This window comes from Zingiber officinale, chromosome 5A, assembly GCF_018446385.1.
Source record: "Zingiber officinale cultivar Zhangliang chromosome 5A, Zo_v1.1, whole genome shotgun sequence".
Lineage (NCBI taxonomy): Eukaryota > Viridiplantae > Streptophyta > Magnoliopsida > Zingiberales > Zingiberaceae > Zingiber > Zingiber officinale.
The window spans coordinates 146,005,280-146,030,221 of record NC_055994.1 but is presented as its reverse complement, the minus strand read 5'-3'; the positions used below and the strand labels follow the sequence as shown (position 1 = coordinate 146,030,221).

The following is a 24,942-nucleotide window of genomic DNA, read 5'->3' as shown; positions in this document are numbered from 1 at the left end:
TAGATGAAGTGGCTGTTAAATTGGCGAAGTATTCGAAGGGCTTAAATAGGAAGGTGGATCATGGATCAGTGACGTAATCAATGACTCTTTGCGAGCGGTTGCGCAACTGATGACGTTTTGTCTCCCAATTCAATATGTGAGGGCAAAAGAAATTGATCAAACCATTCAACAGAGTGGATGAAGTGAAGAAGAATTTGTCAAAGAAAAAATTCTCACAGTAATTCATGTTTTTTCAAATATGAACTCCAGATTTTTTTTGATAGAGATTCTAATTATTCTCTATTTATTATCAAAATAGAAGATATAATGTTAATTATCACGTTAGGCAAAGATTTTAAGCTGGCGTGACCAAGGAGTTTGTTAGCTCGATAACTCAAGATATATGAAGATGGGAGAACGATGGCGTGGGATCATAGGACAAAGTACGTGAAGATTGAAGAAGAACGGCATCACATATGAGAGAGTGGGATCAATGTAAAGTGGGGGAGTGAACTATATATATAAGACAGATGTGAAGGATGTCCTGAGGAGGAGTCGAGAGCATGATGCATCTGACGGAGAAGCAACGTACATAAGGAGACCTCAAGGTTTGGAGAAATAGATAATAACTCTTAGGTGACGTTTGGTTTAGGCGTTTAAGAATGAAGGAATGGATTCATTTTCAAATCTTGTGGTCGTTTGATGGGAATATAATCAATATTTTGGAATAAATCCTAAAAATTTGGGTATAGATGAAATCCACCATCTTCCTTGGGTTTTGATGAAATGAGAATGAGAATTAAATTTTGAACGAAAATATCTTTAGTATATTTGTTCAAATTTTCCTTCGTTTCACTCTTTCTCTCCTTGTTCTCTCTCATCATACTTTCTCTCTCCTCATTCTATATCACACTTTCTCTCTCATCACACATTCTCTATCATTTTCTCTTTACTTTCTCTCTCATCACACACACACTCTCTCTCTCATCACACACACTCTCTCTCTTTCTCTCATCACACTTTCTCATTAAATTTTCTCTTTTCTCAATTTCTCATTTTCTCTCGTTACACTTTCTCTCTTTTCATTTTTTTTCTCATTACTAAGGATGTAAATGAGCCGAACCGAGCCAAACAATATCAGGCTCGAGCTCGGCTCGTTTAAGTTATATTCGGGCTCGAGCTCGGCTCGAGCTCGAATCGAGCTTTTATCACAAGGCTCGAGCTCGGCTCGTTTTAGAATTATCAGGCTCGCGAACAGTTCGAGTTCGGCTCGTTATTAGCTCGATTATCAAAGTTAACGAGCCTAACTCGTTAAGCGAGCTCGGACTCGTTTTCGGGCTCGTTTAGAGCTCGTTTTTGGCTCGTTTTAGAGCTCGTTTTGGCTCATTTTAAGGCTCGTTTTGGCTCATTTTAAGGCTCGTTTTAGAGCTCATTTTTTTTGCTTGTTTTAGAGCTCGTTTTTTTTGGCTCGTTTAAGGCTCGTTTTAAGGCTTGATTTAATGCTCGTTTTAAGGCTCGTTTTTTTAGCTCGCGAGCCTATAAACGAACATGTTCGCGAGCTCACGAGCCGAATATCCTTAAGCTCGAGCTCGGCTCGATAAAACTGTCGAGCTCGAGCTCGGCTCGATAAGATAAACGAACGAACTCGAACGAGCTTTTTACCGAATCGAGCTCCGAATAGCTCGCGAACCGTTTGGTTCATTTACATCTCTACTCATTACTCTTTCTCTCAGCACACTTTCTTTCTCATAATACTTTTTCTCTTCTATCACGCTCTCTTTCTTCATTGTCTCTCATCACACTTTCTCTCTCTTCATTTTTCCCATCATACTTTCACTCTCATTATATTTTTTTTCCATCATTCTCTCTCATCATATATTTCTCTTGCATCTAATTTTTTTCTCTTATTTTCCTCCAAGAATTAAAAAAAAATATATAAATCCATTCCGATTGAAAATATTCAACTAACTAAACATTATTTTTAAGAATGATATTTAAATACATATCTATTTTTATTCTATAATATTATGATACTCATTCTATTCCGATTCCTAAAAAAAAATAAAACATGATCTTAATATCAAATGGTCAAACTAGGAGAGGTGAATAATCATCTTTCATTCTGCAAGTGTAATTTAAATTACTTTTGCCATCGAGATTACGAGGTCAAATGCAATTAGCACAAAAAATATTAATAGATAATAAATTTATTTTTTTAATAATAAATTAAAATTGTCATTGTCAACTCAACTAGTTAATTAAACTGCTCACTTTGACTTGCCCACTTGTGTTTGTGAGCTTGTGACACAATCCATATATATGTGATAAAATAATTTACACTCTTCGCTAAAGCATCTTGTTGATGTTTGTTATGGAAAAAAAGTCAATGGAGATATTCATGTCATGCCATGGGGCACGATCTGCGCGCCCCAAATGCCACTCCGCTTGGATTGTCTGTTTCTCCCGATTGACCACTTGCCCGGTCAATCTCTCCGCTCATCAACTTTACCCAGCTGGCTCAGCTTAACCGATCGACACTTCTCGCTCGGGTTACATTTCTACTTTGCCCAACCGGCCTCTTTGACTGCTCGACCTGTCTTCTTGCCCGATCAACCTCTCGCTCAGTCTACTCTCTGTCTGGCTGAACTTGCTCGGCCTTACTGTCCGGTCGGCCAATATACTGATTGCTTGCTTGACCATTAAGTTCGTTCGAATTTTGCTGCTCGGATTCCAAGCTCGGTCTACACTGAGCAATTAATAGAAACTAGCCCCTACTGGCAGCCTGAGATTATTTACTCAAGTCATCTCGACTGTAAGTTGAATTTAATCTAGTGTAGTTTAAATTCAGTTAAAACCCCGTAAATTTCCGACAACAGATTGTTTTTGTCCAACAGATAAATCAAGATATATAGTGGCCTTCTAGGTGGATGGGACATTTTCTTTCATAGGGAATGAACCCTACAAGAATCGGCCTCTCGTCCTAATGTGATAAACCATCACCCGAGTACCAACTCTCTTACGCCTTTGGGAGTAAATTAAAGTGCTTTAAGATATATACAAAAGAAGACCTTCACCACATTTAGGATGAAAATAGAGTTGTTAAAATGGATTAGACTCATCAATTCGATTCGAGTCGACATGAAAAATATCATATTAAGGTTGGAGGCTTTTAGATTCAGGTTATGATCAAGTTGGTGTTTGAGATTAAGATTGGAGTTTTTTTAGTTGAATTAGGAACGAGTTGACCAGAATTTAAGATTTAAAAGTTTTTTAGGTTAAATTAAATTGTATTTTGAAAATTAAGATATTTAATGTATGTTAGTAAAATAATGATAAAATATAGAGATAAAAGGATAGATTTATAAAAAAAAATTAATTAAAAAAAAAAGTATTTTTCGGGTGAGATGGGTTATTCGGGTTGGGTTGGTTAGGTGTTTAGGATTTTCTAGCTGAGTTCCACTTTGGGTCGGATTCGGATTTAAATTTTTTTATAATATTTTTACTCTGATCCAATTTGAACATATTCGACCATTCAAAATGGCACCCCCTAGGTGAAAGGAACCTTCATCCTACTCCTATAGTCCTATTCCTAATCCACTTGAGATCTCCTTTTGGCATTATTGACTAATTCAACCCGACCACATGTCATGCATGAAAGAGACCTTCCAACAAATTTTGAGCGCAATTAGCCTATATAATCTATCTAGATTAGACTAATTTAAAATATTAATCGACGGAGACCAAAAACGGCACAATTTAGCGTCATCCATGACACAACCATACCATAAAAGCCCCACCGCCCATTGGACGCATCTTCTGCCATGGCCTACCATCAATTATTGCTACCGCCGGCTGCATTCGATCGTTCACAAGAAGCACTCGGCGAGGATCAATTGTTCTTTATTTTGATGATCAGAAAAAAAATTTTAGATCAAACCACTCCATAAATTATCAAGATGTCAAATTATTATCTAAATATTATAATTTAATTTAAATTATTTATGATTTTTTTTTCTAATTAGATTTTTTTTCTCTAAATAGAAAGTTTTTTTCCCTTCTCAAATTATTACCATAGAATATTGGATTCTTCGGCCGTCACATAAATATTGGATTAAAAAAAAAACTTATTTAACAACCACCTCAGCCCTCTCTCTAGCCCTAGAACAATCCGTCGAGGAATTAGCTATGGAGAACGGGAAGAACGCCAACACCTCGCCGGAGGGGGCCAACTGCCGCCCGGCTTTCGGATGGGCCGCCAGAGACACCTCCGGCGTCCTCTCGCCCTTCAACTTCTCCCGGAGGTACTGCTAATTGTGTTATGCATATTCTTCCGGAAGATGATCGGATGAGAAGTGATCGTCGAAATTAATTCTCGACAGGAAAAATGGGGAGAACGATGTGACCATCAAGATCTTGTACTGCGGCATCTGCCACTCCGACCTCCACTGCATCAGGAACGAGTGGCACAACGCCATCTACCCGATCGTGCCTGGGTGATTTAATTCGTGCATCCAGATCTCGGACTTGCTCTGTTTTCGAAATTATATTGGGGGAATTTAATTTGTTGGTGTTGCAGTCACGAGATCGTCGGCGTCGTCACCGAGGTGGGCGGCAAGGTGGCCGGGTTCAAGGTGGGCGACCACGCCGGCGTGGGCTGCATGGTCAACTCCTGCCGCAGCTGCCACGAGTGCGAGCGGCACCTCGAGAACTCCTGCCCCGGGATGGTCCTGACCTACAACGCCACCGACGTCGACGGCACCATCACCTACGGCGGATACTCGGACTCCGTCGTGGTGGAGGAGCACTTCGTGGTGCGGTTCCCGACGGGCATGCCGCTCGACCGCGGCGCGCCGCTGCTCTGCGCCGGCATCACGGTCTACAGCCCCATGAAGCGCTTCGGGTTCGATGTCCCCGGGAAGCACCTCGGAGTGGTGGGCCTCGGCGGGCTCGGCCACGTCGCCGTCAAGTTCGGCAAGGCCTTCGGCGCCAAGGTGACGGTGATCAGCACTTCGCCGAGCAAAAAGCAGGAGGCCGTCGAGCGACTGGGCGCCGACGCTTTCCTGGTCAGCAAAGACCCAGATCAGATGAAGGTAATCCGCTTAATCAGAGCCATCCATTTTTTCTAAAAAAAATATAGAAAATCATTTTTTTAGTGATATAAATAATTAGAAGTATCATTTTTGATTTTTTTATTGATATTTTTAGTTGACTTTAGGAAAATACTATTTTATAATCAGGGTTTAAATCACTTTAATATTTAGATTTTAGATCATAAGTGACAAGATAATTAATCGGTAAATTAGAGAAAAATCCTCAATGATAATCATAACTTTGCATGCAATCCCCATGCCTAAAAAACTTTGTTTCCACTCCCTGCATGCAAAGTATTACTTGTTTCAACTCCCTCATGCAAATATTGATACCTAAATTGCCCCTCAGATTTTTTAGATACAAAAAGTTCAAAATTGAGTACAAAAAGTCTGAAAACGAGTATAATTCTTCTTAAAGTCAGTACTTTATATTAAAAATCGAGTATATTTTCTATCAAAATTGTCCCTCTTATTTTTTAGGTATAAAAAGTCTAAAAATAAGTATAATTCTTGTTAAATTCAGTACTTTACACTATAATCTAGTACTCTATAATAGGATCGAGTATATTTTCTATTGAAATTAACCCATATTTTTTAGGTACAAAAAGTCAAAAATTGAGTTAAAAAGTCCGAAAATGAGTATAATTCTTCTTAAAATCAGTACTTTATATTAAAAATCGAGTATATTTTCTATTAAATTCAGCACATTAAACTAAAACGAGTATATTTTGAGGTGAAAAAAAGAATCGTACTCAATTTAATAGAAAATATACTAGATTCTAATTTAATATACTGAATTTAAGAGGATTTATACTGATTTTTGGACTTTTTGTACCTAAAAATATCATTGGCAATTAGGTAAATATGTTTGACTGGGGAGTGAAAAGGAAATTTTTCATGGATGGGGACTGCATGCAAAGTTGAGTTTACCTATGGGGAGTGCATGCAAATTTACCCATAATTAATTGGTGTCAGTCAATTTGTTATTTTAATAATTTTTAATGGAAAAACATCTTTTCGATGATAGCGATATTTTTTATTGGACCCTAAAAATATTATTTTATAACTGAAAAGAAATAAAAATAACTAGGATTTATGCGCACTTCAATAAGTAAATCATAACTGACCCGATAAACCAGCCCAATTGGTTTTGGTTCTCGTTCTGGTTCTGTTTGAGCCTACGAGCGTCTCCTTTGAACGGTGTGATGATTAAGGCATGAAGTGTAATATCTAATATTGGTCACTATGGACATTTTTAGGCTGCAATGGGGAGCATGGATGGCATAATCAACACTGTTTCAGCGTATCACGATATCGTTCCTCTGCTGTCTCTTCTGAAAACTCATGGAACAATGGTCATGGTGGGTGCCCCTGAGAAGCCACTGCAGGTCCCTATCTTCTGCTTAATTGGGGGTAATCACCTTCGTTAACATATCGCATTCTCGAGTCTTCAACTTTTAGGATCGATCAATTCTGACTTTATTTGCTTGCTGGTTGCTTTGATGATCGATTGATCGATCGATTGAGTTTAGGCGGAAGGTGTCTGGCAGGGAGCAACATTGGTGGAATTAAGGAGACACAGGAGATGATAGATTTTGCCGCGGAGCACAACGTGGCAGCAGATATCGAACTTATCAGCATGGATTATGTGAATGAAGCCATGGAGAGGCTCGCGAAAACGGATGTCCGCTATCGATTTGTTATCGATATCGGGAACACCTTGCACGCTGCTTAAGGAGATGAGAAGGATTGTGGCTAAGTAATTTGAGTTTGGTATCATGGTTCTACCTTCTATTTGCAACACAAGATATTGAGTCTATTGACTGTGTAGTTCTTGGATAAACAAGAGCTGCTTTGTATTATTTTTCTTTTCTTTTTCTTTCTGTTAAATTTGCAATGGAATGCTCGACTATTATTAAGTAATGGATATGCTCAGTGTAAGGGTGCAAAGCTGAATAATAAGGAAATATTAATATTTGAGTTCGTATAATATTCTAATTTGATTAATAATTTTGGCTCGAATTCCGTTTGAACTCGAGTTTAGTTCAAATTGTTCGAATCATCCTAATAGGATCGAATTATAATTCGAAATGATTTAACTTCGAATTCGATTCAAGATATTTGAACAAATTTAAATTAAAATTATATACAAGTAAGCAGAGTTCGATTGTGACATGCAAAAAAAACTCGTACATTATCAAATAAAATATTATAAATTTGAATCCGACTGAAAAAATAATTGAATATATTTGAATAAATCAAATTAAATTTGAATAATTATTTTAACATTTGAGTTTGATTATTTTAGACTTGATTTAAATTGACTCATTTATCTTATCAAATAATTTTAAATATTATAAAATTTAGAGGGTATTTGGTTCATTCCTAGGAATAGGAATCGGAATAGGAATCATTGTATTGTGGAATGAGAATGGATATGAGCATGAATATCACTCTTAAAAGTAATATTTGGTTAGTTGCATATTTTCTATCGAAATAAATCAAAATTTCCTTTTTTACCCTTAAAGGAAAATAAGAGAAAAAAATAGATGTGAGAGAAAGATAAATGTGAGAGAAAAATATGATGAAAGAGAATGATGAGAGAGAAAGTATGATTAGAGAAAAAGTGTGATGAGAAAGAATGAAGAGAGAGAAAGTGTGATGAGAGAAAATGAGAAAAGATAGTGTGATAGGAGAGAGCATGATGAGAGAAGATGAGAGAGAAAATATGATGTGAGAGACAATATGATAGGAGAGGATGAAGAGAGAGAAATGTAATGAGAACAAATAAGGAGAGAGAGTGTGATGAGAGAGATTGAGGAGAGAGAAAAATATGGTGAGAGAGAAAGTGTGTTGAGGAAAAAAAATGAGGGAGTGTAACAAGAGAGATTGAGGAGAGAGAAAGTATGATGAGAGCGAAAGTGTGATGAGAAAAAAAGATAAAAGAGAGTGTGATAGGAGAGATTGAGAGAGAAAGTATGATGAAAAAAAAGAAGGAAGAGAGTGCGATGGAAGAGATTGAGGAGAGAGAAAGTATAATGAAAAAAGAGGAAAGAGAGTGTGATAAGAGAGAGAAAGTGTGTGATAAAAGGATGAGAGAGAAAATATGATGAGAGAGAACAAAGAGAAAGAAGTGATATGCAAGAAAAAAATAAATAAATATATTTTGATATTTGATATTTAGGGAGAAAATTTTAGTTTTAGGTCAAGAGTGTTTTTGGAATAAAGGAATATTTTGATTAATGAAAATAGGGTAATGGCTCATTGAATGAGAGGTACATGAGAATGAGTTATTATCCAATTTCAATTATTCATTCCCTTATTTGTATTCATATTCTTATAATCCAAACATTAATAATGGTAATCAATAATTCTCATTCTCATTCTCCACTCATATTCCCCTAAATCAAACGCCCCCTTAAATCGACTTAACTTATTTACGCCCCCAAGTAAGATTAAACTTTCCTAGTAGCCCTAAGAAAGTGGCAACACTAGTACGATACTTCCACAGTATTGCAATTTTTTTAAAATGTTATTTATTATTATTATTATTTTATTCTATTTTATTTTTTCCAAACTTGACCTGATGATTGATGACGAAGATCCTTAACAAAGCTAGATAACCAGACCCGACCCCGGGCCGAGTTTGGCTCGGACCCGGCCCCGGGCCGGGTTTGGCTCGGACCCGACCCAGACCCGTAATCGAGTCAACAGGCAGGTTGCCCGTTGACCCGGTTCACCGGGTCAAACTGGAATCGACCCGACAAGTTGTCCGGCCGATTCCCGTTCATTGGCTGTAAAACTTGCGAACCGCCGGTTAATCGGCGAGTTGAACCGGCGATTCAGCCGCAAACTTTTTTTTATTATTTTTTTTTAAACGGCTTGAACCGCCAGTTAACCGGCGATTCACAGCCGTTGGAACCGCCGGTTAACCGGCGGTTCATAGCCGTTGGGAGGATTTTTTTGGTATTGTTTTTCAACCGTTAGGATTATTTGATCGTTTTTTGATCAATGACTATGATTTAGTGTCCATTATTATCAAAACTCTATAAATAGAGAGCTCATTTCATTATTTTTCACACACATCTTCTCTACTCTTAATCTCATTTTTGTATTCTCTAATCTCTACACGCTAATAATGAATCCACGAGAGGAGGACCCCAACATTCAATCTACCGATAATGAGATCGAGAATCTTCCGAATCCGACACCCGAAACACAAGGAAGTACCGATGTAATTATTTCTAAGGTTCGGGAACTTCCTCCTCTAAAGTCTTCTATTTTCACTAAACATATATTTTGAGAAGGTCACTCTTCTGTCGGGAGAAATGCGTGTAAAATTTAAGCATTGCAATGCTTCCTACAAATTCCAAGCCGGCGGAGGCTATGGGTCGTTGAAACGACATGTAGAAACGAAGCACCCGATGGAATATAGACTCGACCGTTCTCAAACACAATTATCAAGATTTTCTTCAACTAGCGGTAGTACCGATTCCGGTTTATTTTTATATTCGGATAATAAATTAAGAGAATCATTAGCTAAATTTGTTTCCGTAGAACATCTTTCTTTTAGTTTTGGATCTAAATGCACATTTGAAGATTTTTGTAAAGAATCTCTTAATCCATGTGCTAAACGTGTTCCTAGGACTACACTTACTCGTACAATTAAAAAATTAGTAAAACAAGGAAAAAAGAATTTAATTGATGAATTTAGTAAATTAGATAATAAAGTCTCTTTATGTTTCGATATTTGGAGTGATCATTGGCAAACACATTCGTATATGGGTGTGTCTTGCCATTGGATCGATAACTCTTGGAACCTCCAAAAAAGATTATTAACTTATAGAGTTTTTGATGAATCACATAATGATCATAATATCACACAATTATTATGTTTAATTTTAGAAGAATATGGTTTAACTCATAAAATATTTTCAATATCATTAGATAATGCTAGTTCTAATACCGCTTGTATAGACGATCTAAAATTTGTTTGTCAACCTATTATTGGAGGTTTATTTTTTCATATTCGTTGTGTATGTCATGTTTTAAATTTATGTGTTCAAGATGGTTTAAAAATTTTAGAAAGTTATATTAAACCAATTAGAATTGTAATTTCTTATTTATGGTCTCATCCATCTATAATGAAACAATGAGGTAGGTTTTGTAAAATTAATGGAATAAGACCTAAAAAATTTCCACGTGATGTACCAATACGTTGGAATTCAACATACCAATTATTACAAGATTCATTTCAATATAAAGAATTATTATGTTCATTTTTTGCACAAAACACTAATACTAATATATATTTATTTTCACAACAATGAAATATTTGTAGTAGTATTTGTAAAATTTTAAAAGTATTTAATGATGTAACCGAACAACTTTCCGATATTTATTATCCCAATGCTCAATTAGTTTTAGAAAATTTTTCTAATAAATAATGAATCTTTATCTCCTTACATCTTAGCTATGAAAACTAAATGAGAAAAATATTTTTATTTAATTCCTGAAATTTATTTAATTGCATTTGCTTTAGATCCTAGATTTAAATTAGAAGTTTTACAAGAAATGTTAACTTTATATTATGACGCTTTAATTTCAACTAAAGATTCTTCTTCCCCTGATCCAGTTAATATTATATATAATGTTAGAATTTATTTATATGATATTTATAATCAATATTATGTAAAATATGAAACACAAATTAATATTTCTGAAATACAACAAACTACTAGTAGTAATTTAAAACTTACAAAAGCACAACTCTTATTAAAAGAATGGACAAAACATCCACGAGGATCCTCAAGTTCCACACAGGAACTTGAGAATTATTTTACGACTTCTTTTGATTTTAATGAAGCAGATAGCGAAAACTTCGATATCTTAAAGTGGTGGTCACAGAAGGCTCAAAGCTTTCCCGTTCTCTCCGTGATCGCAAAAGAAATTTTAGCTTGTCCAGTGTCAACTGTTACTGTGGAGCAGACGTTCAGTGCCGGCGGCAACATATTAGATGAACGACGATTAACTTTGTCTCCCGACTCATTGGAAGTCCAAGCATTACTGGACCAGAGCTGAGAAAAGAATCCAAGGAATGCAACTTTCAGATGACGAAGTTGAAGATTTTGATACTGAAGGATCAAATACGACAGGAACAGGAAATGGAAGTGAATGAAAATGTAAAAGGATAAAAATGTAAAAGAACTACGTGAGCTTTGATTCACCTGAAGGGATACGTAGGCAACTTAAATAAGTGCAAGTTCTTTTTTCAATAAATTTTAATTTCTATTTTTTATTGTTTAATGTTTAATTTTTAATTTTTTTAACATATTAATCTTGAACCGTGACGAACCGTGAACCGAATTGTGAATCGTAATCATCTTGGACGGTTAAGGTTAAGGATCGACCTGTCTGGAATCGTTGAACTGATGATTTCGAACTGTCGAACCGTCGATTCCGAACCATGATCAGATCTAAGATAACAAGCAAAGGATAAGCATCGAACAATTTATTCTTTCATAGCACGTGAAGGAAAGCAATCACTTCACAGTCAAACAAGCACTTTATTCTAAAATTTAAATTCATGATGTCCCTCTTTTATAATTTCCTTTTTAGTTAGCATCGTATATTTAATTTAGAAGAGTAATTGTAGAGGTGATTAATTGAGTCCTACAAAAAAATTTTATTAGTTACTAAGATAATTGAAAAGTACTCGTAATAAATGATAGGGAGATATATACAAATTGACGCTAAAAACAATAGTCATTTTTATTGATGAATATAAAAAAAAGATTGTCAAAAAATAAAGAATACAAATGTTAATTATCAAAAAAAACTAAACTTTAAATTAAAAATATAAAAAATTAAATTATCCTCAAGACTATAAGTATATAATTTTAATTATATAATCCAACATCCACTTGGAGATGGTGTCGGTAGTCAACCCTTTATTGATAGTGGAATACTTAATATTATAGGATTTTATTTATGGAGATGAAGGATACCTTTTACTCCGTATAAAAAATAATCACACTCAGTTCAGATAATGATATTTTTTCATATTTGAATTTCTGAATTTGACAGACCATAAATTTAACCTTCTGAAACCAATTACCTAATAAAGTAAATAATTTTAAAATTATTATAGATAAATTGGAGTTAATACTATGAGTGGACGCATCTTTCGCCATGGCCGACCATCAATGATTCCTTCGTGCTACATTATATCGATTCCAATAAGCACCTTTAACAAGGCGTTTGGTTTAGGAAAATAGGGGTGGAGAATGAAAATGGAAATTATTGATTGCTATTGATAATTTTTGGATTATAGGAATAGAAATATAAATAAGGGAATAAATCCTTGAAATTGGGTAATGACTCATTCCCATGTACCTCCCCTTCAATGAGTCATTACCTTATTTTCATCAATCAAAATATTTCCTTATTCCAAAAATACCCTTAACCTAAAACTAAAATTTTCTCCCTTAATATCAAATATCAAAATTTATTTATTTATTTTTTCTTCATATCATTTCTCTCTCCTTGTTCTCTCTCATCATATTTTCTCTCACATCATTTTATCACATACTTTCTCTCTCCTATCACACTCTCTTTCCTCGTTTTTCTTATAACACTTTCTCTCTCATCGTACTTTCTCTCTCCTCGATCTCTTCCATCACACTTTCTCCCTTCTTTTTTTCATCGTACTTTCTCTCTCATCATACTTTCTCTCTCCTCAATCTCTCCCATCACTCTTTTTTCTCTTTTATTTCTCATCACACTTTCTCTCTCCTCAATCTCTCTTGTCACACTCCCTCCTTTTTTTCCTCAACATACTTTCTCTCTCATCATACTTTCTCTCTTCTCAATCTCTCCCATCACATTCACTGTTCTCTTTTTTCTCATCATACTTTCTCTCTCCTCAATCTCTCTCATCATACATTCTCTCTCTTCTCATTTTTTCTCATTACATTTTCTATCTCTTCATCCTCTCTCATCATAATTTCTCTCACATCATATTTTATCTCTCATCTTCTCTTATCATGCTCTCTTCTATCACACTCTCTTATCTCATTTTCTCTCATCACACTTTCTCTTTCTTCATTCTTTCTCATCACACTTTCTCTCTCATCATTCTCTTTTATCATATTTTTCTCTCACAATCATCTTTCTCTCATATCTAATTTTTTTCTCTTATTTTCCTTTAAGGGTAAAAAAGGAAATATTAATTTATTCCGATAGAAAGTATGCAACTAACCAAACATTGCTTTTAAGAGTGATATCCATGTTCATACCCATTCTCATTCCACAATACAATGATTCCCATTCTGATTCTCATTTCCATGCTCATACCAAACGCCCCCTAAGTCTTGTCGGATACGGTAGTGTGTTGCCATATATTAAGTTATGAGTTTAAAATTTGGTACGTCTATGTCTTTTTTCTATCTTGGCCACTATAATAATAGCTAATAGCATCTGTGATTTATTTTTTTTTTTGTGTTAATCTAGGAACAGATTGAAACAAGCACTGAGGATGAATGAATTATCTTCTTGCCACATTTAACAACCATCTCGGAGCTTTTAGGTTTTTAATCTTGATTTATCCTGACAGAGGTAAAAAATTTTATGGAGTTGAATTGGCCGCAAGATTATCTTAATTATTATTATTATTATTTTTTTTTCAACCACCTCGGCGCTCACTCTAGCTATAGAACAATGATCCGTCAAGGAATTAACTATGGAGAACGGGAAGAAGAACTCCAGCACCTCCCCGGAGGAGGCCCACTGCCGCCGACATACGGATGGCCCGCCAGGGACACCTCCGGCGTCCTCTCGCCCTTCAACTTCTCCCGGAGGTACTGCTAATTCTGTTATGACACTCTTTAGAAAGATGATCGGATGATCGCCTGAGAAGTGGTCGTCGAAATGCTTGACAGGAAAAATGGGGAGGACGATATGTGACCATCAAGATCTTGTACTACGGCAACTGCCACTCCGCCCTCCACTGCATCGGGAACGAGAGGCACAACGCCGTCTACCCGATTCGTGCCTGGGTAATTTAATTCATGCATCCAGATCTTGGACTTGCTCTGTTTTCGAAATTATATTGGGGGAATTTAATTTGTCGGTGTTGAAGTCACGAGATCGTCGGCGTTGCCACCGAGGTGGGAGGCAAGGTGGGCTGGTTCAAGGTGGGCGATCACGCCGGCGTGGGCTGCACGGTCAACTTCTGCCGCAGCTGCCACGAGTCCGAGCGGCACCTCGAGAACTCCTGCCCTCGGATGGTCTTGACCTACAACGCCACCGAAGTCGACGGCACCATCACCTACGGCGGCTACTCCGACTCCGTTGTGGTGGAGGAGACCTTCGTGGTGCGGTTCCGTCGTGGTGGTGGAGCACTTCGTGGAGGTGTACTTAGTGGTGGAGGAGGGAGTGCTTCATGGCGGAGTGCTTCGGTCGCGGCGTAGTACTTAGTGGTACGAAAAAATTGATATTTAAATTAGAGTTTCAAAATTATATGAGATATTAAAATTAGATTTGAAATTGAAAAACTTATCTGAAAATTCTAATTCACAACTTAAACTTTGTAGACCGTTCGTGTTGAAAAAGAAATGTCCATTCTCTACTTATAAAGTTTTATTTACTTCAACTCATTTAAATAGATATTATTACACTCCTCATTTTTCATTAAAAAAATAAAATATAATATAATTTCTTTTAAATTTAACATATTTAAATTTGAAATAAATATATTTTCTATTAAATTAATTATAATTTTTTTTCAATTTAATATAATTTCTCTTAAATTTAATATCATTTAAAGATAATCTAATATATTTTTGTTTACTTCGACTCCCTATATTCAAACATACTTACTCTGAGTATATTTTATATAGTATGATTTTTCTCTCATTTAATATAATTTCTCCTAAATTTAGAACCATTTAAAGAAAATCTAATATATTTTTCATCAAATTTAACATCATTTAAAGAAAATCTAGTATATTTTTGTTTGCTTCAATTCCCTATATGCAAACATCGTGACCTAATTGTCCCTCATTTTTTAAGTATAAAAAGTTCAAAATGAGGTATAATTTTTTCTAAATTTAGCACAATTAAACTTAAATCAAGTATATTTTCTATTGAATTTAGCACAAATTTTTTCCACTTAATATAACTTCTCCTAAATTTAGCATCATTTAAAGATAATCTAGTATATTTTCCATCAAATTAAGCACTATTTAAAGAGAATCTAGTATATTTTCTATCCAATTGTATCATTTAAACAGTCGTACACAATTTGATAGAAAATATATTAGATTTTAGTTTAATGTGCTGAATTTAGGAGGAATTATATTTCATTTTAAACTTTTTACATAAAAAATGAGTGATTATTAGGTAAATTGATATCTATTATGTTTGGTTAGGGAGTGAAAATAAAATTTTTTTAGATCGCATGTAAAGTTTAAGTTGTGATCATAAATTTTAAGACAATTTTCCCTTTAAAATTTGAGCACGTGCTCAATTTGAAATAAAATTCAAGCTTTACTCCAATTCATTCCAAATTTTATTTATTAATTGAATTATAGTTCGGAATGACTAAAATTGAAATTCAATTGAGTTACTCGTACTTTAATTTAAATATATTTAAATTAAAACTATATAAAAATAATTATAATTCAATTCGAGTTCAACTGGTAAGAGGCTCGTAAATAATCAATGAAAATATTATGGATCCAATAGAAAGCATAGTTTGAACTTACTAATTAGTTACAATGATTAGGGATGACAATGGAGCGGGTTTGGACCGAATTCGGCCAATCTCAAAACCCGCCCCGTCAGAAAAAAATTGACTCAAACCCAGACCTGTCCTGCTTAGTTTTTCAACCCACCCCTTCCCAACCCCGCTCAAAATCCGAAATTATATATATATATATATATATATATATACACGGAGTGCGTTCGGGACGGGTTCATTGAAATCCATAATACACCCCGAACGGGCTTCTAAACTCGATCAATGGATTTCAGGGTCGGTCCTAGACTTTAAAGGGCCTGGTCAAAAAAAAAAATGGGTCCTTTAAATTCAGATAAAAATAATAAAATAATACTATAAAAATAATTCATCAACAGAACACAAACTAAAATCCCTAATAATGAAAACATTATATTCAACGTTGCTAATAATCAATATTAGAAAATGAAAAAGAATTATTACAATTAACTATAAAAAATTGATCTTCTTGCATTTTTATCTGCAAAGTTATCAATCAATTTTTCATAATTGAGTTTTTCTAAAAACTCACTCTCAATCGAAATCATAGCTAATGTATTCAATCTTTTTTAGGTCATAATTGATCTCAAACAAGATTTCAACAACTTTAATTTAGAAAAACTTCTTTCTGCAGATGCGATAGTTCCGGAATAGTTAATAATATTCTGTATGCAATAAATGAATTCGAGAAACAATTCATTCTTTGTAAAAAAATTAGTATTTCACTTGGTGTTTTTCTTTCCTTTGGTAGAATATGTCGTATGACTTTCAGTTCTTGATATAAGTCATCTCCATCCAAAGTCGAGCATCTTGTCCTGTACCCTTTTTTCTTTGTAGTTTTCTTTCAAGATTTTTACAACGAGCTTTCAAGTCCTCAGCAATCAATAAACTCAACTTTTCAGCTGTGAAAAGAAATACAAAAAGATCTTCATGTTCCTCATATTACTCAAACCTTTTCTTCAATGACCTAACTATTTGATCTACTATGTACAAGAAATAATAAACTCTAAAAGCTTCATAGGCAGATTCTTAAGGTATTTTGGAAGACTCACATGTAACATCATCAAAATATCTTTTTCTATATATTTGTCTTTTTTCAGGAAAAACATGATCAATCTCCATTGTTGAAGCAAGTTCTTTTATTGTATTGATAGTTTGTCCAAATCCAGATTGTATATACTCTTTAAAAGAAGCAATTAGCCTCTTAACCTTAGTCATAACAACGCCAATAAGGATGTTTTTATATTGTAAGTCTTTGCTAACAATATTAACTTTACCCAATATGTCATACCAAATAATCATACCCACTAAAAACTCAAAATTTCCAAGCTCAAATATTGTTAAAGACTTAGCTTCACTTCTTATTTTACGGTCAATGCCTTTTTCTTCTACAATATGAATTAAAGTTTTTTTTATTTGTTGAGTTTGAAGTACCACTGCTTTCACACTTTCAGTACGACTTTCCCATCGAGTGATTGATAATGTCTTGGAGTTAAACGTTTTATTGTCACATGATCTATTAAAATCTTCCATCTCTTTGTAGAATGAGAAAATATTGTATAAATCTATTGTACTACAAAAAAGTCTTTCACTTTTCCACATAAATTTTCAATGTCACAAAGTGTTAAATTCAAACAATGACAGCCACATGGCGTGTATAATGCTCTAGGATTTATATCTAACAAATTTTTTTGTACGCCTTGGTGCCTCCCTTTCATATTTGCTCTATTATCATATCCTTGCCCTCTCACATTATCAATATCAACATCAAAACTTTTCAACACATTTTGCAGTTCTTCAAACAACCCTTATCCTGTTGTATCATCCACTTTTAAAAATCCCCAAAAGTATTCTTCTACTTTCATTGGGCTTGTAAAACATCAACACATCTTATAACTAAAGTCATTTACTCTTGGTTACTAACATCAGGAGTGCAATCAAGTATTACAGAAAAGAACTTAGCTTTTTTAATGTTTTCAAGAATAGAACTCTTGATTTGGGAAGCTAACAAACATATCAGTTCATTCTGAATTTTGTGGCTAAGATAATGATGGTGTCTTTCTTTCAATACACTTCTTCATCATTGAGTCCCACTCAGCAATCATCTCAACAACATCCATAAAATTTCCATTATTATCATCATAAAGTTTCTCATTACTACCACGAAAAGTTATATTTTATTTTGCCAAAAATTTCACAAGTGAAATTAATTGGTGTAATACCTTCCTCCAATGCTCTTTTGCCTTTTTGAGTTTATCTTGAATAGCATGATCAATTGTTGTACCCTTCATTAACCTGATACACACCTCAGACCAGCTAGCATAATAATTGATATGCGCAATACTTGTCTCGTGTTTTTTAAGTTTGCTACTAAGATGCCACCAATCAAAGTATCCCTCATTTGCTAGTTGACTTTGGTTGAGGCCCCCTTTTAAACAACTTGCAACAAAAATAAAATACTTTATCAAGTGCTTTTGAATAGACTAACCAATCTCTATTGTGTTTTTGACTATTTGGCAAAATCTGAGTATAGAAATCTGAAGAGAATCGTCTATTTGATCTATCTCTGGGACCTTTTCCTGTTAATACATCTCTTATAGGGCCCTTTTCCATTAATTGATCCTTCCACTTGGGATCTAAATTCTCCCAATTTTTAATATAAAAAATGTCAAGTGGAATCGACAAACTTGGTTCTTCATTCACTACATTAATATCATCATCATCACTTTGAGAATAATTATTTTCAAAGTCTAAGACATCACCACTTTCATTGCCTTCAGTCTCATTCACATCTCCCTCTTTATCATTTTCAATGGCTAAACCTTCATATAATTCATTGCAATTGTTTTCCTATTCTTCTTCATTAATCAAATTTTCAAGTGATAAATTTTTTGATTCTTTGACAACAAATCTATCGATCACCCCTCTTTGAGACTCGATAAATTCTTCAACTATTTTTCTTTTTTTTCCCCTGTTATCATGTCTTGATACATACTTCATAGTATTAGATGTTCTAATTTTCTACAAAATAAAAAAAAAAAAGAAATCAAGCACTCGAACAACCACTTATTATAGACATTAGACAAACACTTATTATAAAATGTTCATTTTGCTTTAATGACGTTGAACTAGAATTAAAATAACTTTTCAAAATCCTCTAAAATTTCCAAACTTTGCATTTCACTTCCAAAATCATACATTAAATTTCCAAACTTGTATTATTCAATTTTTGGTTATTTCAACTAAATCATTTATCTTATTTATTCACTTAAAATTCTCATAAGGTTTGAGTTTTCTTTTAGGGAACTATCCTAAGTTCTCATGAGGATTTGAGTTATTCAAAAGTGCATAGTACAGTCAAGTTTTCTGATAAAGCATGGAGATGAGTGTTGACATAAAGGATAAGAAAATGTTATTAACTCAATTTCCTATGAAAACATACAACATCTAGAAAATAAAATGATTATTGTACAATTACATCTAACTAACTACAGTGAATGCCAAAGAATACATAATGACAAGGATATAAGAAATGTCATTAAACTGTCATTTCAAAGTGGAGCAACAATCTGGTTCATCAACCATGGTATTTTTTGGATTTAATGGTAAGTTATCCTTTTTGTTGCAACTTGCACATCTATGAGGTGTCAAACAATGAGGCTTTATGAAGGCTTGCTAGTTGTTATGAATGAATTTTCTCAAGGATTATAAAGTATATGGTCAAAATGAATTCCCCTAAAATGTTGGATTACTAACCATATTGTATTACTATATCTGTGTGATATATCTTACAATACCTAATCACATATTCATGGATATTCTACCCTTATCCGTTTTCCTTATAATGACACAATGCCTATCCTTTAATTATCCACCTTAATTCCTAGAAATCCAAAAACCCCAATGTCAAAGAAAAAAAATATTTTAATTTGATGCTGAAACCAGCAATCTAAGGAAAGCATAATCCAATCAAACATATTTAAGTAACACAATAGATACATAAGTAGAAATCGAAACTTGATATACCAACCCGATGCTGCGAGAACGACCACGAAGGCTAGAGTTGACTGTGATGATGGCACTCGTGATCACTAGAGTTCGCGACTTCATGCGATTGGCGCGTTGTCTACACCCAATAAAACCTATCGAGCCTTTAGCGTGGGCGCGAGCGAAAGGTTCAAAGAGCAAAAGGCGGAAGATTTGGTTTAGCCGTTCAAGGAAATAAAAGATGATGGAGGAAGAAAATGTCTCGTGCATGATTGTCTTTTTTTAGCACTTTTATAAAAAAAAAAGTCCATAATAGTTTATAATTTATAAGTGGGTCCTTTTAATTAATTTTTTTGCGTAGATACCGGAATTATTTGGTTAACTTTGGTATAAAAAAATAAAAACTTTTTAAAAAAATGGGACCCACCAAGAGATGGGGCCCTGTGTGTCGGCCCCATCTTGACCATCTGAGGGTCGGTTCTGATGGGTTTAGACTTGCCCCGTAATCCATTTGACCAAATTTAAACTCACTCCGAATAAAACAGATTTAATACAGAGTCGAGTTTAAATTGATTCATTGTCATCCCTAAATATTGGTCCTTATGCACATTTTAAGGCTGTAATGAGTAGCATGGATGACAGAATCAACATCTTATGATATCATTCGGTCGTATGGTCTCTCATGCTATTTTACTCCAAAGGGTGGATAGAGAAAGGAAAGGATTCTTTGCGGAAGCGGGGTCCTTTGCGCGAAAGAAGAGAAAGAAGAGGAAAGAGAAATGAATCCTGATTGAAAAGGATGGAAAAGAGAGAAACTTACTGAAGAAAAAAATAGAAAAAACAAAAAACAACGTAACGTTAGTGCAGGACCTCCCTTCCTTTCGTGAGCTATTGCGCAAAGCCGCCTTTGCGAGCAGCCAATGACCACAAGTGGTCACTTTTCCTCCCTCTTTTATAACTTGCAGCCTTGCCCAAGCAGTCTCCCATTGTAACGACCCGGCCCTCTTGGCCCATTTGGCGGCCCATTTGGCGACCCTCGGGTCGTCGACCGTCGGCCCTTATGTCGTCGGCCCATTTGGCGACCTCTCATGTCGTCGACCGACGACCCTTGGCCGTGTCGTTACTCACTAGGACTTTCCACCCCTGGCCAGTGGATTTTTGCCTTCCCCAGGATTCGAACTCTAGACCTCCAGGCTTAAGTACTAGAGTTTATGAATCCTGGTAACCAAGTGAGATGATCTCACTTGGTTACCAGGATTCATAAACTCTAGTACTTAAGCCTGGAGGTCTAGAGTTCGAATCCTGGGGAAGGCAAAAATCCACTGGCCAGGGGTGGGCCGACGACATAAGGGCCGCCAGTTGGGCCGCCACAAGGGCCACCCAAGAGGCCAAAGGGTCGAGTCGTTACAATAAAAGGCGCCTTTTTATTGTAACGACCCGGCCCTCTTGGCCCATTTGGCGACCCTCGGGTCGTCGACCGTCGGCCCTTATGTCGTCGGCCCATTTGGCGACCTCTCATGTCGTCGACCGACGACCCTTGGCCGTGCCGTTACTCACTAGGACTTTCCACCCCTGGCAGTGGATTTTTGCCTTCCCCAGGATTCGAACTCTAGACCTCCAGGCTTAAGTACTAGAGTTTATGAATCCTGGTAACCAAGTGAGATGATCTCACTTGGTTACCAGGATTCATAAACTCTAATACTTAAGCCTGGGGGTTTAGAGTTCGAATCCTGGGGGAGGCAAAAATCCACTGACCAGGGGTGGAAAGTCCTAGTGAGTAACGACACGGCCAAGGGTCGTCGGTCGACGACATGAGAGGTCGCCAAATGGGCCGACGACATAAGGGCCGACGGTCGACGACCCGAGGGTCGCCAAATGGGCCGCCAAATGGGCCAAGAGGGCCGAGTCGTTACACCCATGGCTGCTTTTCCTTTTCCCCTCTTCATCCTTCTCCGACGACAGCGATCAAATGAATCCTAGTAGAAAGGACGAGTGAAAAGACAGAAACTCACGGAAGGAAAAAGAAAAAAAAAAGACAGCGTTAGCACAGGACCTCTCTTCCCTCCGCGAGCTGTCGTGCAAGGCCTTCCTTCGCGAGCGGCTGGCAACAAGTAGCTGCTTTCCCTCCCTCTTATAGAACTCACAGCTTTGCCCAAGTAGTCGCCCATTGTTGGTTTTCCTTTTCCCTCTTCATTCTCCTCCTCCGGCGACAACGATGTTTTTCCCGCTATTGGACAGGCAGGAAATGTCGTTCCTCTCTTTCTTTTCCCTCTTCATCCTCCTCCTTTGTCGATCATTTTTGATACCTCGAAGATGGCGGCGACGGCAGCCAACAAGAGTTCTTCCATAGCTTCTCATTCACTAAAAAACTTGTCTGTTTCTTCTTCCTCTTCTTTAGCGTCATCTTCCTCTCATCCTTTATCCAGTTGGGCTTGGACGAATTACAAATTATTTTCTCCAGAAAAATTACTCTCTTCATTTTTTTCTTTCATTATTGTCACTATTCGAACATACCCCGAGGTCGGCGGCTGCATAGTGCAGACGACGCTCTTGGTTGAAGCAGCTACGTGATGAGGAAGGAAAGAGGCTTTCTGCCCTGGATGGATAAAATTTTATTCACAAATGAATGAGCTGAAGGATTTATAAATTCATCCATCCATTATTTTAGATGAAGGTAATAACGGAAAGGATCTCAATATGTGAAATAAACAGAGGAAAGTTTTCTTGCATGAAAAACTTTCCTTAGTTTATGAATCTATCCTTCCAAGTAAACAAAGCATCAATGTGAGGGAAACCATGGGGGCTCGTACGGATTTCACATATCATTCTTATCTCTCCAGAGAACCCATGGAACAATGGTCATGGTGGGTGTCCCTGACAAGCCACTGCAAGTTCATAGCTTCTGCTTAATTGGAGGTAATTACTTTAAATTTTATGATCAATACTTCTTTGTTTGCTTGCTTTTTGTTGTGATGATCAATTGAGAGATGCAGGATTAATATAGGAGGATATAATTTTTGATGGATTGTAACTTTGATTATCTCGAATCAGCACCGTCTTAATAATTTTTAAAGTCCTAGTAGGAAAAAAATTTAAGATCATAATATTTTTTTTTAAAAAAAATAAATATTATTTATAAAAATAAATTTGTATATAAAATATTATGAAAGACATTTAATTTTATTAGTAAAATTTAAAAAAAAAATAGTTTCATACATTGTACAAGATTATTTTCACAATTGGAAGCTAATAGCCCGTAGGCTGAGGAGCAAAAGGAGGAATCCACTCAAGAAGGGGTTCACATCTAATTAGCTAGTTGGTGAGGCAATGGCTTACCAAGGCGATGATCAGTAGCTGGTCTGAGAGGATGATCAGCCACACTGGGACTGAGACACGACCCAGACTCTTACGGGAAGCAGCAGTGGGGAATTTTCCGCAATGGACGAAAGCCTGATGGAGCAATGCCGTGTGGAGGTAGAAAGCCCACGGGTCATGAACTTCTTTTCTCAGAGAAGAAGCAATGACAGTATTTGAGAAATAAGCATCAGCTAACTCTGTGCTAGCAGCCGCGGTAAGACAGAGGATGCAAACGTTATTCGGAATGATTGGGTGTAAAGCGTCTGTAGGTGGCTTTTCAAGTCCGCCATCAATTCCCAGGGCTCAACCCTGGACAGGAGGTGGAAACAATCAAGCTGGAGTACGGTAGGGGCAGAGGGAATATTCAGTAGAGCGGTGAAATGCGTAGAGATCGGAAAGAACACCCACGGCGAAAGCACTCTGCTGAGCCGACACTGACACTAACAGACGAAAGCTAGGGGAGCAAATGAGATTAGATACCCTAGTAGTCCTAGCCGTAAACGATGGATACTAGGCATTGTGCGTATCGACCCATGCAGTGTTGTAGCTAACGCTTTAAGTATCTCGTCTGAGGAGTAAGTTCGCAAGAATGAAACTCAAAGGAATTGACAGGGGCCTGCACAAGTGGTGGAGCATGTGATTTAATTCGATGCAAAGCGAAGAACCTTACCAAGGTTTGACATGCCGTGAATCCTCTTGAAAGAGAGGGGTGCCTTCGGGAATGCGGACACAGGTGGTGCATGGCTGTCGTTAGCTCGTGCCGTAAGGTGTTGGGTTAAGTCTCACAATGAGTACAATCCTCATGTTTAGTTGCCACCATTGAGTTTGGAACCTTGAACAGACGCCAGTGATAAGCTGGAGGAAGGTGAGGATGGCGTTAAGTCATCATGCTCCTTATGCCCTCGGTGACACATGTGCTACAATGGCCGGGACAAAGGGTCGCGATCCCGCGAGGGTGAGCTAACCCCAAAAACCTGTCCTTAGTTCGGATTGAAGGCTGCAACTCGCCTGCATGAAGCCATAATCGCTAGTAATCGCGCCAATCATCCATACGACAGTGAATTTGTTCCTAGGCCTTGTACACACCCCTGTCACACTATGGGAGATGGTCATGCCCAAAGTCGTTACCTTAACCGCAAGGAAGGGGATGTCGAAGACGGGGCTAGTGACTAGAGTGAAGTCATAATAAGGTAGCTGTACTGGAAGGTGTGGATGGATCACCTCCTTTTCAAGGAGAGCTAATGCTTATGCTTGTTGAATATTTTGGTTTGACACTGCTTCACAACCCAAAAGAAGCAAGTTACGTATGAGCTAAGCTTGGATATGGAAGTCTTCTTTCGTTTCTCGACGGTGAATTAAGACAAAGCTCATGAGCTTATTATCCTAGGTCGGAACACGTTAGTTGATAGGATCCCCTTTTTTACCCCCTGCCCCGCGTATGGCGACATGGGGGCGTAAAAAGGAAAGAGAGGGATGGATTTTTCTCGCTTTTGGCATAGCAGACCTCCCATTGGGAGGCCGACACGATGGACTATTAGCACAGTGGTAGAGCGCGCCCCTAATAATTGCGTCGTTATGCTTGGGCTGCGAGGGCTCTCAACCACATGGATAGTTTAATGTGCTCATCAGCGCCTAACCCGGAGATGTGGATCATCCAAGGCACATTAGCATGGCGTACTCCTCCTATTCAAATAAAAGTTTGAAACCAAACTTCTCCTCAGGGGGGATATAGATGTGCTGATTCAAGTGAGA

General features: G+C 36.6%; 2 protein-coding genes across 3 annotated transcripts; both read left to right on the top strand.

Annotated features, from left to right (window-relative positions):
• Nucleotides 1–4,120: 4,120 nt before the first annotated feature.
• LOC121982262 (probable mannitol dehydrogenase) lies at nucleotides 4,121–7,059 on the top strand. Its single transcript, XM_042535250.1, has 5 exons — nucleotides 4,121–4,280; nucleotides 4,359–4,472; nucleotides 4,556–5,069; nucleotides 6,329–6,482; nucleotides 6,602–7,059. The coding sequence occupies exons 1-5, from the start codon at nucleotides 4,165–4,167 to the stop codon at nucleotides 6,802–6,804; spliced, it is 1,101 nt and encodes a 366-aa protein (XP_042391184.1). The 5' UTR covers nucleotides 4,121–4,164; the 3' UTR covers nucleotides 6,805–7,059.
• A 6,598-nt stretch (nucleotides 7,060–13,657) lies between these two features.
• LOC121982268 lies at nucleotides 13,658–14,591 on the top strand. Of its 2 annotated transcripts, XM_042535257.1 has the most exons (3): nucleotides 13,661–13,927; nucleotides 14,009–14,125; nucleotides 14,209–14,591. In XM_042535257.1, the coding sequence occupies exons 1-3, from the start codon at nucleotides 13,810–13,812 to the stop codon at nucleotides 14,361–14,363; spliced, it is 390 nt and encodes a 129-aa protein (XP_042391191.1). In that variant the 5' UTR covers nucleotides 13,661–13,809; the 3' UTR covers nucleotides 14,364–14,591. The 2 variants fall into 2 exon arrangements, with proteins under 2 accessions (XP_042391189.1, XP_042391191.1); XM_042535255.1 differs by having other exon boundaries at nucleotides 13,658–13,927; nucleotides 14,009–14,591.
• Nucleotides 14,592–24,942: the final 10,351 nt, after the last annotated feature.